Source organism: Mya arenaria, chromosome 14, assembly GCF_026914265.1.
Source record: "Mya arenaria isolate MELC-2E11 chromosome 14, ASM2691426v1".
NCBI lineage: Eukaryota > Metazoa > Mollusca > Bivalvia > Myida > Myidae > Mya > Mya arenaria.
This window is the reverse complement of record NC_069135.1, coordinates 8,993,855-9,007,884: the sequence shown is the minus strand read 5'-3', so window position 1 is coordinate 9,007,884 and position 14,030 is coordinate 8,993,855. Positions and strand designations below refer to the sequence as shown.

Below are 14,030 nucleotides of genomic sequence, written 5' to 3'. Positions count from 1 at the left end.
AAGAAGTGTATACGATGACGAAAATCTCATACTCTTCTACCTTTTCCACTCCAGTTATGAATTTTGTCTGATATGGCTATTTCTGAAAAGCTTCTCAGTTTATAAAAAGCAATGTTTCTCAATGTTCGGTTTATTATGCAAATTATTTGCAAGGAAGAACAACATTGCATTATTGTGATGGCGGTTATGGTCCAAACTTATGAACTTCTTGGGTGAAGAACACTTTTAAAATAGACGCTTGATTTTAATAAATCTGAAGCATCAACTTGTTGAGATGTTAGGAGGATTCACCGATCTCGACATTACTGATGAATGTCGAATCCCGCGCTTCACATTGCCATCTAGATATGTACAAAGTTCCAAACTATTCCTTTAAGCAGTTTTTGAGTTTTGCTCCGGAAGAAATCGGTTGAATAAAAATAATAAGAATCGGAAGAACTAGATGTTGTTTTCGAAGCGCCGCCTTTAAACACATACGTATCCCCTTAAACGGGCTGATGGTTGAAGAGAGATACTGAAGGAGCGTTGGTCAAATAAGAGGAAGAATGACACACACGGTATGTCTCCGTTTACGTCGAAGGGGAGACATAATCATAAGAAGAATGCATGTAATGATAAATACATAAATTATTCATTACCGTGACCATTCGCTTGTACTCGTTCATTGGTAGATTACCAATGTTCACTATTTATGCCTCGAAATGAGTAAAAAAATGGTGCAAAGTATTACAAATGCCTGATAAAAGATTCCCCAGAAATTCATATATTATGATAAAAACTGGACACTTTAGGTAGTCGTACTTGGGCAACTTATATAAAAGAAATATTGTTTACATATGGCTTTGGGTATGCTTGGATTGCCCAGGATGTTGGAGATATAAATATATTTATGTATCATTTTAAAACAAGAATTGCTGATGTAGACAAACATTGCTTGGTGATGTAAATAATTCACGACGTTGTGATAGTTATAAATGCTTTAAGTCTTTATTGAATGTTGAAAGATACCTTAATATCAGTTTACCGTTTCCTGTACGAAAATCATTGGCTGGATTTAGAGCCTCTAGTCAAAAACTCCATATTGAAATTGGTCGATTTTTTAGTATTGATAGAAATGATCGCTTCTGTATTTATTGTTTATTGGATAAAGACATACTTGTTATTGAAGATGAATATCATGTATTTTTAAGCGTTCAAGATTTAATGATATCCGGGAAAATTATTTGTTTTCTTGGTATCGTTGAAATACTGATATTGTTCATTTCTATAATATGATGGCATCGGAAAATGTTCCCCATATTAAATACCTTGCTCTTTACGTTCATAAACTCATTTTAGCTATAGAAAACACTTAACTTTGTTAACCAAGAGACAAAACTCTAGTTACATATATGCATTTTGTTATATTTGATTTGCATTGTAACATGTATTATGGGCTGGAGGCATTTTATTGAATAAACTTTCGTACGTATGTTCATTACTGTGTATTCGTGAGTGAAATAAATAAATATCCGTCTGAACTTTCTTTTATTGTTATATTCGGAGATTTATTGGTATTCTCGAGATATATTTTTCAAAATACCCTCTCTTTTTTTGGGGGGGGGGGGGCTCTTTGTTACCCGGCCACTCGTGGGACGCCCCTTACCTGCAAATGCACCTATGTTCCTAATAATAAAATATAATGCACGAATTATGTTTTAACTTGAACAGGGCATGAATACATTGACAAGATAACACTGGTCGCCATTCACTGAATGAATATTTTAATTTTCAAGTGCAAAAATATGTGGATTAACATTGGATTAAACCAGTTTTCCAAGTTTATTCCATGATACATGGATATTAAATCAGTCTTATTCGGTTGTAGACGCGTCTTTCCTTACGCTTTGTTGCTGGCATGACCGTGTGGTAGGATATTTCAGTTTATCAACATATCAGTGTATGAATTTTACGATGAATTTTACGGGAAATTCGTATAGCCAAGTCAGAAAGCTTGAAAAGATATTTAATCAATCACGTGGCATCGAATTTATGTTCGAATGTAGAAATACCCCCAGCTCTTCACGCTATTACACATATGGCCATACTTGGCAGCTGTCCAGTTGTGGCAGTTTACAACATAAGCTTCATACGTTGAATATCTTCACACTATTAAACCAATGCCATATTTCTAAATTTCTATAAAGTTTGAAACAGGTTTTCAACTCAAAGGCAAATTCTTCAAAGCAGTATACCACTGTGACATAGCTAATATTGTCTTGGGACATGGCTGATGTGGTTAGATATCCAGCTCTGTTGGTGGCAGTTCACAGCCTACATACGCCCCAAGGTCAACACAGTAGTCAAGTAGGGCTCTCCAGTATTTGTCCTGAAGAAGATAACTTAAGAGTCATTATGCATACTATTTAATAATGTCTTTAACAACAATGATTAAATCGGCAACAGTGGGCAAAATATTTAAATGACCATAGAGTATTTGTTTAAGGAAAAAGATGGTTGAAGTTTTTGAGCCACAGTATGCAATATGTTCTAAATATTAAGGACAAATATAAACACAAATGTGAATGAAACAAGATATTTACTTTGTCAAGGGCAATAACTCTGTTATTACTAAGCAACCGACAAACAAAGACAAGAGCTGTAATATCTTTTGTGCTTCCTTTCATTATTCTAATAACCCCTACCTGTGTAAGAACATGTGGGTTGCCTATGACAATGAGAAGTGCCTGGGCCCGGGTAATGGCCACATTGAACCGCTTTGGGTTACTAAGGAAACCCAGAGTGTGCCGCTCATCAAAACCAACAAGGTCCTCATTAGAGCGAACCTGAGTAGAGGAAGGTTTGATAGTGTGTAACAGTAGACAGAATAAAAGACAGGCCTATAACATCTACAACTCAAACATCTTTTTTGCTTGTCAAAGGGAAAATATTAGAACTATTTTGACTGGAAGAAACATGAGACACTTGTAAGCTATTAACAGTATCTTTATTAAGGTAATTTTATTTAATGTTGTCATCAAAAAGTTAACAGATAATAATGCTATTATAACATTAGAGCTATTCCAGTAAAACATAAAACACCGGGGGAAGGCATTTATCTAAAAAGTATAAAGGTGGGTGTCTTTTTTCGCTAATTAAGACCCCACAAGGGTAAATTTGTTTCTGTAGGGGGGTGGTATAATTTAAAGTGCCTTTCCCCCGGGGGTATTTGTTTAAATGGAATTGCCCTTAACACTAATTAACTGGATCTTGCAGATATAACATTACATACTGTAGAGATGATAATGACAGGTCGCTCCTGTCCCTGAAACTCCTCTACAGACCCGACCTTGACCCTGGCAAGACCAAGCTTGTCTATCATCAGTCGGATCTTCTCAACCTGCGGGACAGGAAATGTAACATTATAGATATAATTTAAGTCAGGGCTTTAATACAGTAATCTTTTAAGTCAAGACACAAATTAAGTCTGAAAAGGTTATCTCGTCTGACCCAAATTGGCATATATGCTGACTTTGGAGAATGTGTAAAGTCCACTTATATACATACCTGTTTCCTGTATGGAGTGATAATACCAACATCATCACAGGTAAAAGCTGAACCTTCATTCAGCACCTCTCTGTTTGCATAACTGTCCCCGCTTTCCCCCACCCCCACACTCCCATCGGCCTGGCCAGGACTTGCTCTAACCTTGGAGTGACCCAGCACAGCCTGCAGGTACCGCACCACCTGGACAATCTCTGCCGGGTTAAACCAGGACGGGCTGTTACCCTCCCTGAGGTCCTCTCCCTGTCAGAAAAAAACAAAACTAGCATAAATACTTTTCAATTCCCTGCTTCAATCTATTTCAAGACACAGGCAGATGTGAGTTTGGTTAGTGGTCACCAAGCAGGGCAAGTGGGTTTGGTTAGTGGTCACCAAGCAGGGCAAGTGGGTTTGGTTAGTTGTCACCAAGCAGGGCAAGTGGGTTTGGTTAGTGGTCACCAAGCAGGGCAAGTGGGTTTGGTTAGTGGTCACCAAGCAGGGCAAGTGGGTTTGGTTAGTGGTCACCAAGCAGGGCAAGTGGGTTTGGTTAGTGGTCACCAAGCAGGGCAAGTCGGTTTTCTCCGGACTCTCCGGTTTCATTCACAACACAAGACCACACTCTCGTGCAACATCTTGCCAACAAGATTGATAAAGTATAAGTTAATGTTACTTTGTGCACAATTGTTGTAAAAAATAAATAAAGTTTAAACTAATTAATTTCAACCTTACTCTAAACCAACCAATATGCTTTATTTTCATACTGGAACTTTCTCAGTATTTGTTTAATGCACTTGCATATTGTTCATATTTCTCTTCAATTTACATTTATATTCTTTTAAAATATATTTATTAATTTGTGTCAATATTTCATATCTAGGAAAAATGATCACGATATTTTGATTTTGGCTTCGTATAACTTGAACATACGTCCTTGAATGAATAAATAAATTTTCCATGATATTTTTTTAATAAAATGTTAATCTTTTAAATGTACAGAAGATCCACAAACTCTTACCCTAACACCATGGAAGATGACTGGAGTTCCCAGTGTGGGGAGTGAGGTCCACTGACAGAATGAATCTGTCACTTTTGGGTCAGCCCTCACTTCTAGTTCACCATGGTAAAACAGCTGGGAGGGAAGGTCAAGGATGGCTTGGTGATTACGGTAGTTCTCAACCAGCTTGGTTACCTACAGAGCAAGGCAACATCAAATAATGGGTTGGTACCATTTGGGTCAGCCCTCAACAAAAGGTAGTTGCCATTTCCTTTATAAGATTTAGTTAGCTCTCCAGCCTGATCATCTAGTTTGAGTTTGAGGGATATATTCAATAATGAGTCTCTTGGAATAACCAAACAAGAATTACTTCTTTGATTATGCTGTTTTCTGATTGTATATACGACTTCTCTTGTTCTTTTCTACAAGTGAAAAAATAAAAAGAGCAGTCACAGACAGTTGCAATTCTACCTTTTAAAGATACATGTAAGCTAACCTACATTGTAAGCTAAACCAGGGACAAAGTATGAAAGCTACCAACCAGAAGAGGGTCATAAGCCCCATGGTCAGAGAACCTGAGCTCGTCTCTCTCATACAGGGGTGTGTGTATAAGCCGTTCCAACAGCGATATCCCCAGGCCGTACTCAAGGGAGAAACGAGACCTCAACACTGGGCCCAGCTGCTGTGGGTCTCCAGCTAACACAACCTGTGGTAACCATATAAACTATAGAAACACCTGGGATAGGGACCATGGACAAGCACCTATCTGTATTTTGACCAGGTGAATGGAATGAACACTTGTGGCGAACAAAACTCAGGCAATTACTATGTGACACAGACCAATTCTTAAGCTTTGCATTAAACATAATTTATTTTTCAAACAGGTTACTGCCACTAATTGAGAACACAAAAACATTCACTTTTATGCACAATTTTTACACTGTTCATAGAAGTTTAATTTTTACAATGAAGACAAAGTTCTCTATATACATGTACCTGTCCGTCTGTCTGGGAGACCAGACATGCTGATATAAGGGCCTCTGGCTCTGTGGCTTGTCCTGCCTGTAACAACATGATTATTTTTTACATGAGTGCCATTTTTAAAGTAATGTGTTCTCTAATTTAACTTGATATTACTACAAGAGAAAAAAACAAAGGGCCTTTAAGTTCTATAATTCTATTCAGCAAGTGTGCAGAACAAAATCCTTTGTTTACAATCATCTGCACAGAATGACTTGTCAGCTATGATCCTCCAAAAGGTTTATGAGGAGTTCAACACACAATAACTTTTCACAATATTCTATACAGAAAGAGCTAAATAACTAGCCTTAATTAAGAATAAAAATGGACACAGCACAAAATCCTTCCTTTTGGTCATCTGCACGTGATATCTGTGAAAGGCGTTCCTCCAAATGGTGTGAGAGGAGTCCGACAAACAAGAATAGTTTACTCAAGTTTTATATAGAAATAAAGGGGCCAATTCATCTGCACATGAAGCCCGATCGCCTGTGAAAGTCTTAATATTGTCATTGTTTTCTTTATAGAATGCAAAATATAAAGCGTTTTTTCTTACAAAACCCTTTGGCTGATACATCTTACATACCTCATCAATAAAGACATGTGTGAAGTGGCCTGCCTTGATGCCGAGGGAGTACATGACCCCAGCACTGACGCACGTGCTCACGAGCACACGATATCGGGATGCAAGGTCTATGTCATCCCCTACTGTACAGTAGGGTCGGATACAGTCTGGGATTGACTGAAATACACAAATGGCACTCACCATGGTGGCAGAAGAAAGTGTTCATAGGTTAAAAGAAAATTTATAAACATATTCACTTGCAATATGTAAAACAATTTTTTTTCAATAAACATGAGCAACTTGCAGGGACTTTATAAAAAGTCTTTTAGCTAGCTAGGGTTTTCAAAGAAATTCAAGTCACGTGAGAGATAAAAAAACTACCATTTGCCTGGACACAGAAATGGTTATTTATTCTTTTGGCCATAACTATTTGTCAAACATTAGTGAATTGTAACAAAAGTGGAACTTGACCTCTTTTTTTTGCCATTAACATGTGTACCAAATATTAATTAAATTCATGGATCCTTTCACGAGTAATTGTCTTGGAAAAATATCTGACTGCCACTCCCATTTACCACCACAACACACCCAAATTTGTTTGTTGGGGTAAAATAATAAATAATTTGTATTATGTCTTGCATGTATGAAATAAAACAAATAATTAAGAAACCAGAATGAAGGGTTAGAAAATAAACCAGCTTGTTGCAACTTTACAATCAAATTCAGTGTTGTTAAATGACAGTATACCTCATCAGACCTTTGCATTGCATTGAGTCTGACCATGTCTCCAGTCTTCAGTAGACCACTCTCATGTAACCTCTGAGCCTGAAACCAACATGTCTATGAGTACAGAACTGGTGTTGTTTAAACAGTTTAAAAATATACATAAATGATATTTCCAACATTTATAAATTTTAGGCATCTAATTTCCTTTCATTTCCATTTAATAGCTATTTGTTAGTAAAGTCAACCATTAAAACCATGTTACAATGTACAAATGATTAAATCCAACGATTCATGTAGGCTCTAAATAATGTCTGTGAAGAATGTACATATGTATACATGTGTTTCTCAACTTCGAAACGATAAAAGTCCAATGAGAGAATGCTCACATACAATGAGATCAGCAGCACTGTTGGAGGGTGTACAGGCTATGATGCGACTGTACGGCATCTGGGAGAACACCTGAAGTATGGCTTCCACCACTGTCACCGTCTTACCTGTACCTAGAATGAAGCCCAATCATTGAATATCATATGGATAAAAAAATTAATATGTTATAAATATGCAGAATCAGAAAGCAGGTAATGTATTGCCATGTATAACATAATTTTCTACGAATAAGAGGTGGTGTTTTATTAGCAGGAGTGATTTGTGCACATATGAATGTAAAGGTATTCAGCTTCGGGGAACATCATTTTGATTGATTGTTAAAATTTACAAGTATATGTTAATGGTGAAAGTTTGCTCTATTATGTAATTTCATCATATGGATGATCAACTTGTTTACACTTGTCTACAAAGAACACCTATAGTGATATAATATACACATGTACAACTTGATATTGTATGTATACATGAATCATGTAAACGATGTTCTCTATCATTGCTAAGGAGCTAATTGGTGATGAGGCCTGACATCTAGTGGCATAAGACAAATCCTGTAAATCTGGATGAGCTTTCTAGTTATCCCCAAAAAGAAGGTTTAATCTCAGTTTTTCTTCAGCCAGTCGACCATGTCTGTAAGCTCCCATTTTCAGTCAAGCATGTTGTTACCTAAACATACTTTGCTCATGTTGCAAGTTCATGCTGTTTAAGTTGTTCCACCATGTACTGTTAACTTTCACATGTAGCCAGATTTATCTATGTTCAATAGGTGTAACTGCAGAAATTTAAGTCCCCCACCCTCAACCCCATAAGAAAGAATTTGACAACAGTCAATAAGAGTTAGCTCATGAACCTGGTGGTCCAAACAGTATATAGGGGAGTGGTCTCCCCTGTCCCTGGAGAATCCGGGTAACTGCAGCCCGCTGTCGGGCGTTAAGCTGCTGGTTGAACCACTTTACTTTCTGGGACAACCATTGGGCTGGCCGAGCTTGGAGATGGGCTGGGAACAGTGCTGTTATATAGTAAAAGGAAAATTCAATTCATTTTTAAGCTGAAACCATTTGTACTCATTTCTGTTCACTTTTAATAGTATATATATATATAACAAAATCAGTTCAGTTGCATATTGCATTAGACGTTTAAAAGGCTTAACTGTTCAGAATAGCACATCAAAATTAAATCTATATAATTCAATTAAATCAAGTGAAATATATATATGACTCAAATCCTATTTTTAAAATTCCCACAGGTCAATGATTGAAACACTTTCTTTTAACTTAAAATAAATCCTCACTTTTTTCTCCTAATCCTTTGGCCATTTCTGTAGCTCTGTGACACTTCCTCAAAGACCCTCTTTAAAATAAAAGTAACATTAAATTTTATCAATGTTTTTTTTTCGGTATAATAAAGACTAAACAGCTTTGATTTTAATAACATGCTTTATGGTTGTATTTCAAAATATAAAAAGTTAAAAAGAATAACAATAGCGCCCACTGTCACAAAATACGGCAGTCTTCATTCAGGACACCAAGTTAGGTGATAATTGGTTATATGTTAACCCAAATTTAGAGAGCAGACACGGTAAATACAGCTTTTGCCAATTAAAAGGTCATAACTCTGGAGTGGCAGACCAAGATACTCTGCCCATACACAATCTGATTTGGTGATGATTGGAAAAGGCTTTTAAAGTTATTGATCGAAAAAGACTCATTTGAGGTAATTTCTATAATTAAAGGGTGATAACTCTTGAGTGACTAGAGCAATATGGCTGGGTATTTAAAAAAATTCTGAGATGTTATGCCAACACACATTCTGATGAAATTTGGTGATATTTGAAAGGTTTTAAAAGTTATTGATTGGAAAAAATGATTCGAGGTAATTTATGTAATTGAAGGGCGATAACTCTCATGTGACGAGAGCGATATGGGTGGTTATCAAACTTGTCGGAAACATTATGCCAGTACACATTATGACCAATCTTAGTGGTGATATATAAATGGGCGTATAAGAATGGCTAATTATTAAATTTTCAACATTTTTCAACATCAAAAGAATGCATTTTGATATCATGTATAGGGAGGGACATAACTAAGTTTGAGAGGCTCACACCTGTTGAATGTGAACACCACATTGTAATCTTTCCCTGTGTATGACCTTTGGAAATTTGGGTTGAACTTCAGCAACACTTCATCCTTAAATGTCTGAAAACATTCATATAATAAAGTGTATTAACAAAGGAGGTTATATTAAACAGTAATCTTATAAATACTTCAAGTAAAAAATGAAGCATTCAAATAAAATTCAATGTACATGTGAACAAAAGCATGCAATGTATAGATGAAATTTTATTCAGTCTTAAATCAAGGGTACAGTAGAGGAAACAGATATCTACTTCTTAAACAAACCTAAAATGATGAGTTAGTGCAGTGGTCTGCCTTTCTGCCTCTCTTGAGCACGTCAAAGAGCATTTTCTCTTAACGATTAAAAATGAAAACCATACTTGTTTGATTTTGTCTATTACATGAGCGCCAACTGCCACAAAATATGCCTGTCCTAATTTTAGCACAAGTTTGGTGATAAGTGGTTGTACATTTCGCCATATTTAGAAAGCGTACACTATAAAGACAGTTCATGCTAATTCAAGGGAGATTACTCTTAAGTGACAGATCTAACATGGCTAATTAAGTAATTATCAAACTTGTTGGAGATATTATGCCCATACACATTCTGACAAAATTTGGTGATGATTGGACATAGAAACTACAGCAATATGACTGGTTATTGAACTTGTCTAAGATAATATGCACATACACATGGAGAAACAATTTGAGGATAATTGGACAAAGGCTTCTAAAGTTAGCGAGCAGACAAGACCAATTTTAGGTAATTTCTATAATTAAAGAGTGATAACTATCAAGTGACTTAAGCAAAGTGGCTGGTTATCAAATTTGTGCAAGATATTATGCCCATACACATTCTGACCAAGTTCGGTGATGATTGGACAAAGGCTTCCAAAGTAATTGTGCAGAAAACATACACGACACCTCCTGTATGCTACAGGTATTAAAAGCTAGAATATGTTGCGTTGTTTTGAAAGAGCCGTATAAAAAGGACTCTAGTGTCTTCATGTCAGTGATACATTCAAAATTGAGCTAGTGTACACCCTACCTCATGAACAAAGCCCTCAAAGCAGGGCCCATCTGGGTCAGCTGGATCAGTGAGGTAAACACTGTCCCCTATCAACACAGACGGCCGCCCCTCTGCTAGGCCAGGAACCTGAAGCCCCAGGTACTCCCCAACACGGCGCATGCACACCTGACATCAGAGACAAGCACAACATGTATGTATGGTGAAGTGGATGCTGAAACAGGTAGTAATCCCAGAGGTCTGTCTGAAAATTTCTGTACGCAACAAATTTGATAATATTTCTACATACTAGCAAAGATAAATATCCTGTCTGTGTATTTCTTTAGACCTTGCGGTCAAGGATAACCCGTGAAAGTGCAAGCACTTATTTCCAACGGGCTCCTTTGTTTTTGCTGAAGGGACAGCACGCCGAAGAGACAGTGGTGAGATACAAGGAAGTCCGAGTGCGATACCCTAGCTATTTTTCTAAGAGACCCCTTGGTTCTTTTACGTGCTCGGTGTAAAGCACCGATACACAGGGTACAACTTTCCTGGGTTAAACCAGTACTGAGTACACCACTTTTCCAAGCACTACCCTTTAAATGCCAAGCGCCAGGCAAGGGAGCTTCTTGTACCAACTTTTAACATCTTTCGGTATGACGCTGCCAGGGATCGAACCCATGACCTCCAGCTCTGTAGGCGGAAGCCTTAACCACTGGGCCATGGAGATGGTTTATAATAAGGTTCCATATTAAGTAAAGGATATTTAGCTTTACTAGTATATGGAAAAAAATTGTTGTGGAATCATGATATGTAGTTATATAATGTCCCATTACGTGATAAACAGCCCAAAAATGTTGCCTTGAATCATACTATCTGATGTCACACAGTGGAATGACAGGTTTAGATGTCTATGATATTTAGTTTGTACACGATGATTTGACAGTATTTCGAAGACTAAAATTCAAATTTGCCTGGACAGTTTTAGCAAATGATTGATTATTCTTACTTCACTTAGTCTGGTCTCCATGAAACAGGGATTATTTAACACGACATATCGTTTTGTACAAGCCTTGTTCAGTGGTCTTTGTCCTTCAATATTGTCTTTGTTTTATAGCTTTAAATATTCATATATATAAAATATATACAAAATATATAAACTGTTTTTTTTCTATTTTTTCATTTGTTTTCATCCCATGCATATCATATGCCAAAGATGTCATTAAAATTTGAAACTTAGTTATTTATTTTGTACGTTTCAAATGCTTTGGGTGAAAATTTATATTAAAGCATTCTAGTGCTGTGTATTTATTATATCGTGTGTTAAATACTTTTTTGATTTTAGGGTTCTAGATGCATGTGTTTCCATGAGTTTTTTCATCATATAATACTTATGTATTAAATATTTAAGCAATGAATCGACATGATGATGATTTTATAATACGCTTTTTATTTTTATCTTGTATGTAAATTAGAGCAAAAAAGATTGTAAACATTAATTCTGTATTTATTCGAATATATCAATATTGTGCTTAACATTGCTGCATAAAAATCCCCTGGTGTAATATTAAATCCTCTGGAATTCAGACCTAAATCACCTGGGTAGCCTCTCAGAAATCTGGCATATACGTAATTTGGACAATACTTTTTAAAAAATTATGTTGGTGACCTTGACCTTTTACCTAAATACACTGAAAAAAATGGAATTGATATGCTGGTTCAGGGCAACCTAGACTAGTAATGATGTGTCATGGTCCTAGATCACAATAACATCCAATAAAACTGAATAAGCAGACTACTTTACTGAGAATGTATATGAGTACCCTGTGCAGGTCGAACTCGCGGATGTCGATGTCCATTTGGATTTCCTCCAGGTGTAACAGCGTGCCCAGCCTCTCTCGATAGTTTCCCATACACAGTTCCTGAAACAAGGCAATCATTTAGATTAATCTAATTTATTCACCTTGATTGGAACGAAAGCTTACAACTTATAGAAGCATAGCTGTGTCTATTGCTAAACTGACCTGGTCCAGTACAGGCACAAGCTGGGTTATCCTGTCTGGATCCAATGTGGCCTCTTGGAGATTTGATGGTACAGAATACTGGGGCAGGTGGTTTGGGTACTGCACAGTTCTCTTATTGGCCCTGTAGTTTAAATTTGCAAAGTCAAACAAGCACATTGAAAAGGTGTTGTGATAGGTTGTATAATCAACTATTAGCTCTGTCTTCTTTGAACTATTATTAAGATTTGAATTATTATTTAAATATTATAACAACATTTAAATCTTGCAAAAATGAATATTGGTAGTGCTCAGAAAATAAATATCATCATCTCTAGGAAAAGATCTTGGCAACCGGCATAACATTGATTTTAAGACATCAAGGAATCTTAACTCTCCAACCTAGATGGCCTCTGTCCGGGGAGGGTCCAAGGTGTTGCCTGGGACTCCACTGTGGCCTTATATCTCTGGTACCCCTCCCTGGTTCCCTCCTGCTTAAATGCTGCGCCCATCTCTACAAGCCCGACCAAGGGATCAGTGACGCTGGCAGTCACATAACGGCCAATCTTGAACTCCTCAAATGTGAACACCATCAGCGGCTTCTCTTGACCTTGGGACCTAAAATAATTGGTCTGTTTTGTGTATATTTAGTTCTATAACCAAAGGCTTATATCAAGCATTGAATATCTAAAATATATACAAATATCCCAGAAATTTCTGTTAAGACTAATCCAAAAATTTTGCTAATTTTTTTATGTCAACCTAAAAATGTCTTAAATAGTTTATATGAAGCTTTTAAATGAATCAAGAAAATGTCAGCAGGTAACCTACCTGGCCTCAATGTGCAGGCTGACGTACAGGGACATGGCTGGATACAGTGTTACCTCCCCTGTCACAAGGTCGTCCATAGTCCTCCCTCCGACTTCCTGGAATACAGGGAATTACATCTAACTGTTTATAGAACATGGGGATCATTTGTGTCATGAAAAACTCTCATGATTTGAAGCATTCAAACATGTCATTGCCACCAATACTGAAACCCTTGTAGTAAACATCATTTAAATGATATGATACTACTAAACAATCTTAAAAATAGAGATTTTGACTACAATTAAATTGTATGTGGTATATAATTTATCTTTTAAAATTAAAATGAAAAGGTACTTTTCACAGAACATACTTGTTGTACAACATAACACTGCTTATGAAGAAGAGATGAACATATATTACAACAAGACAGTCCAAAGTGCGGCTATATTCCCCACCGTTTATTTTTAGTATACTTTTACGTTTGTTTTTTTGCATTCCTATAATCCCCTCCCCACTCTGTGGCGGGGGATTAATTAACATGGTGAAATAACGTAAAAATTGAATCCTTACCTTTAGCAACCGGATATCTTTAATGGACATCTGTGAGCTGGCAGCTGTCAGGTGACAACGGACAAACTTCTGTGGTTTGTCTCCATTGTTCTTCACCCAGACTACCAGCTTCCTGCTGGTTCCCACGGCAACAGAACCAAAATCTGTCTTCTCTGTGACACTGATCCCCTCCTTGTTAGCCAGGAGCTCTTTAGTGAAGGAGCGCTGAAGTGGGCCTTGTAACACCTTGATACTATGAAAGCAAAACATAACAAGAAAAGTTTGTCAAATATTATCCCCTATCAGCGCCATATGGTCAGGAACATTTGGACAATTGAAT

At 36.8% G+C, this 14,030-nt stretch overlaps 1 protein-coding gene across 3 annotated transcripts in view; it reads right to left on the bottom strand.

The window, feature by feature from the left end:
- Nucleotides 1-1,740: 1,740 nt before the first annotated feature.
- Nucleotides 1,741-14,030, bottom strand: part of LOC128217818 (RNA helicase Mov10l1-like) — a 19,868-nt gene continuing 7,578 nt past the window's right edge. For all 3 annotated transcript variants that reach the window (XM_052925217.1, XM_052925219.1, XM_052925218.1), the window contains 19 exons: nucleotides 13,712-13,943; nucleotides 13,163-13,257; nucleotides 12,734-12,949; nucleotides 12,356-12,476; nucleotides 12,155-12,253; nucleotides 10,374-10,520; nucleotides 9,315-9,406; nucleotides 8,500-8,558; nucleotides 8,059-8,217; nucleotides 7,215-7,324; nucleotides 6,846-6,923; nucleotides 6,120-6,275; nucleotides 5,513-5,578; nucleotides 5,058-5,222; nucleotides 4,538-4,711; nucleotides 3,547-3,786; nucleotides 3,272-3,379; nucleotides 2,685-2,825; nucleotides 1,741-2,368 (listed from right to left, as the gene is read on the bottom strand). In XM_052925217.1, coding sequence (XP_052781177.1) covers nucleotides 2,279-2,368; nucleotides 2,685-2,825; nucleotides 3,272-3,379; nucleotides 3,547-3,786; nucleotides 4,538-4,711; nucleotides 5,058-5,222; nucleotides 5,513-5,578; nucleotides 6,120-6,275; nucleotides 6,846-6,923; nucleotides 7,215-7,324; nucleotides 8,059-8,217; nucleotides 8,500-8,558; nucleotides 9,315-9,406; nucleotides 10,374-10,520; nucleotides 12,155-12,253; nucleotides 12,356-12,476; nucleotides 12,734-12,949; nucleotides 13,163-13,257; nucleotides 13,712-13,943 — 2,548 coding nt within the window. In that variant the 3' untranslated portion in view covers nucleotides 1,741-2,278. The remainder of the gene's footprint in view (nucleotides 2,369-2,684; nucleotides 2,826-3,271; nucleotides 3,380-3,546; nucleotides 3,787-4,537; nucleotides 4,712-5,057; nucleotides 5,223-5,512; nucleotides 5,579-6,119; nucleotides 6,276-6,845; nucleotides 6,924-7,214; nucleotides 7,325-8,058; nucleotides 8,218-8,499; nucleotides 8,559-9,314; nucleotides 9,407-10,373; nucleotides 10,521-12,154; nucleotides 12,254-12,355; nucleotides 12,477-12,733; nucleotides 12,950-13,162; nucleotides 13,258-13,711; nucleotides 13,944-14,030) is intronic.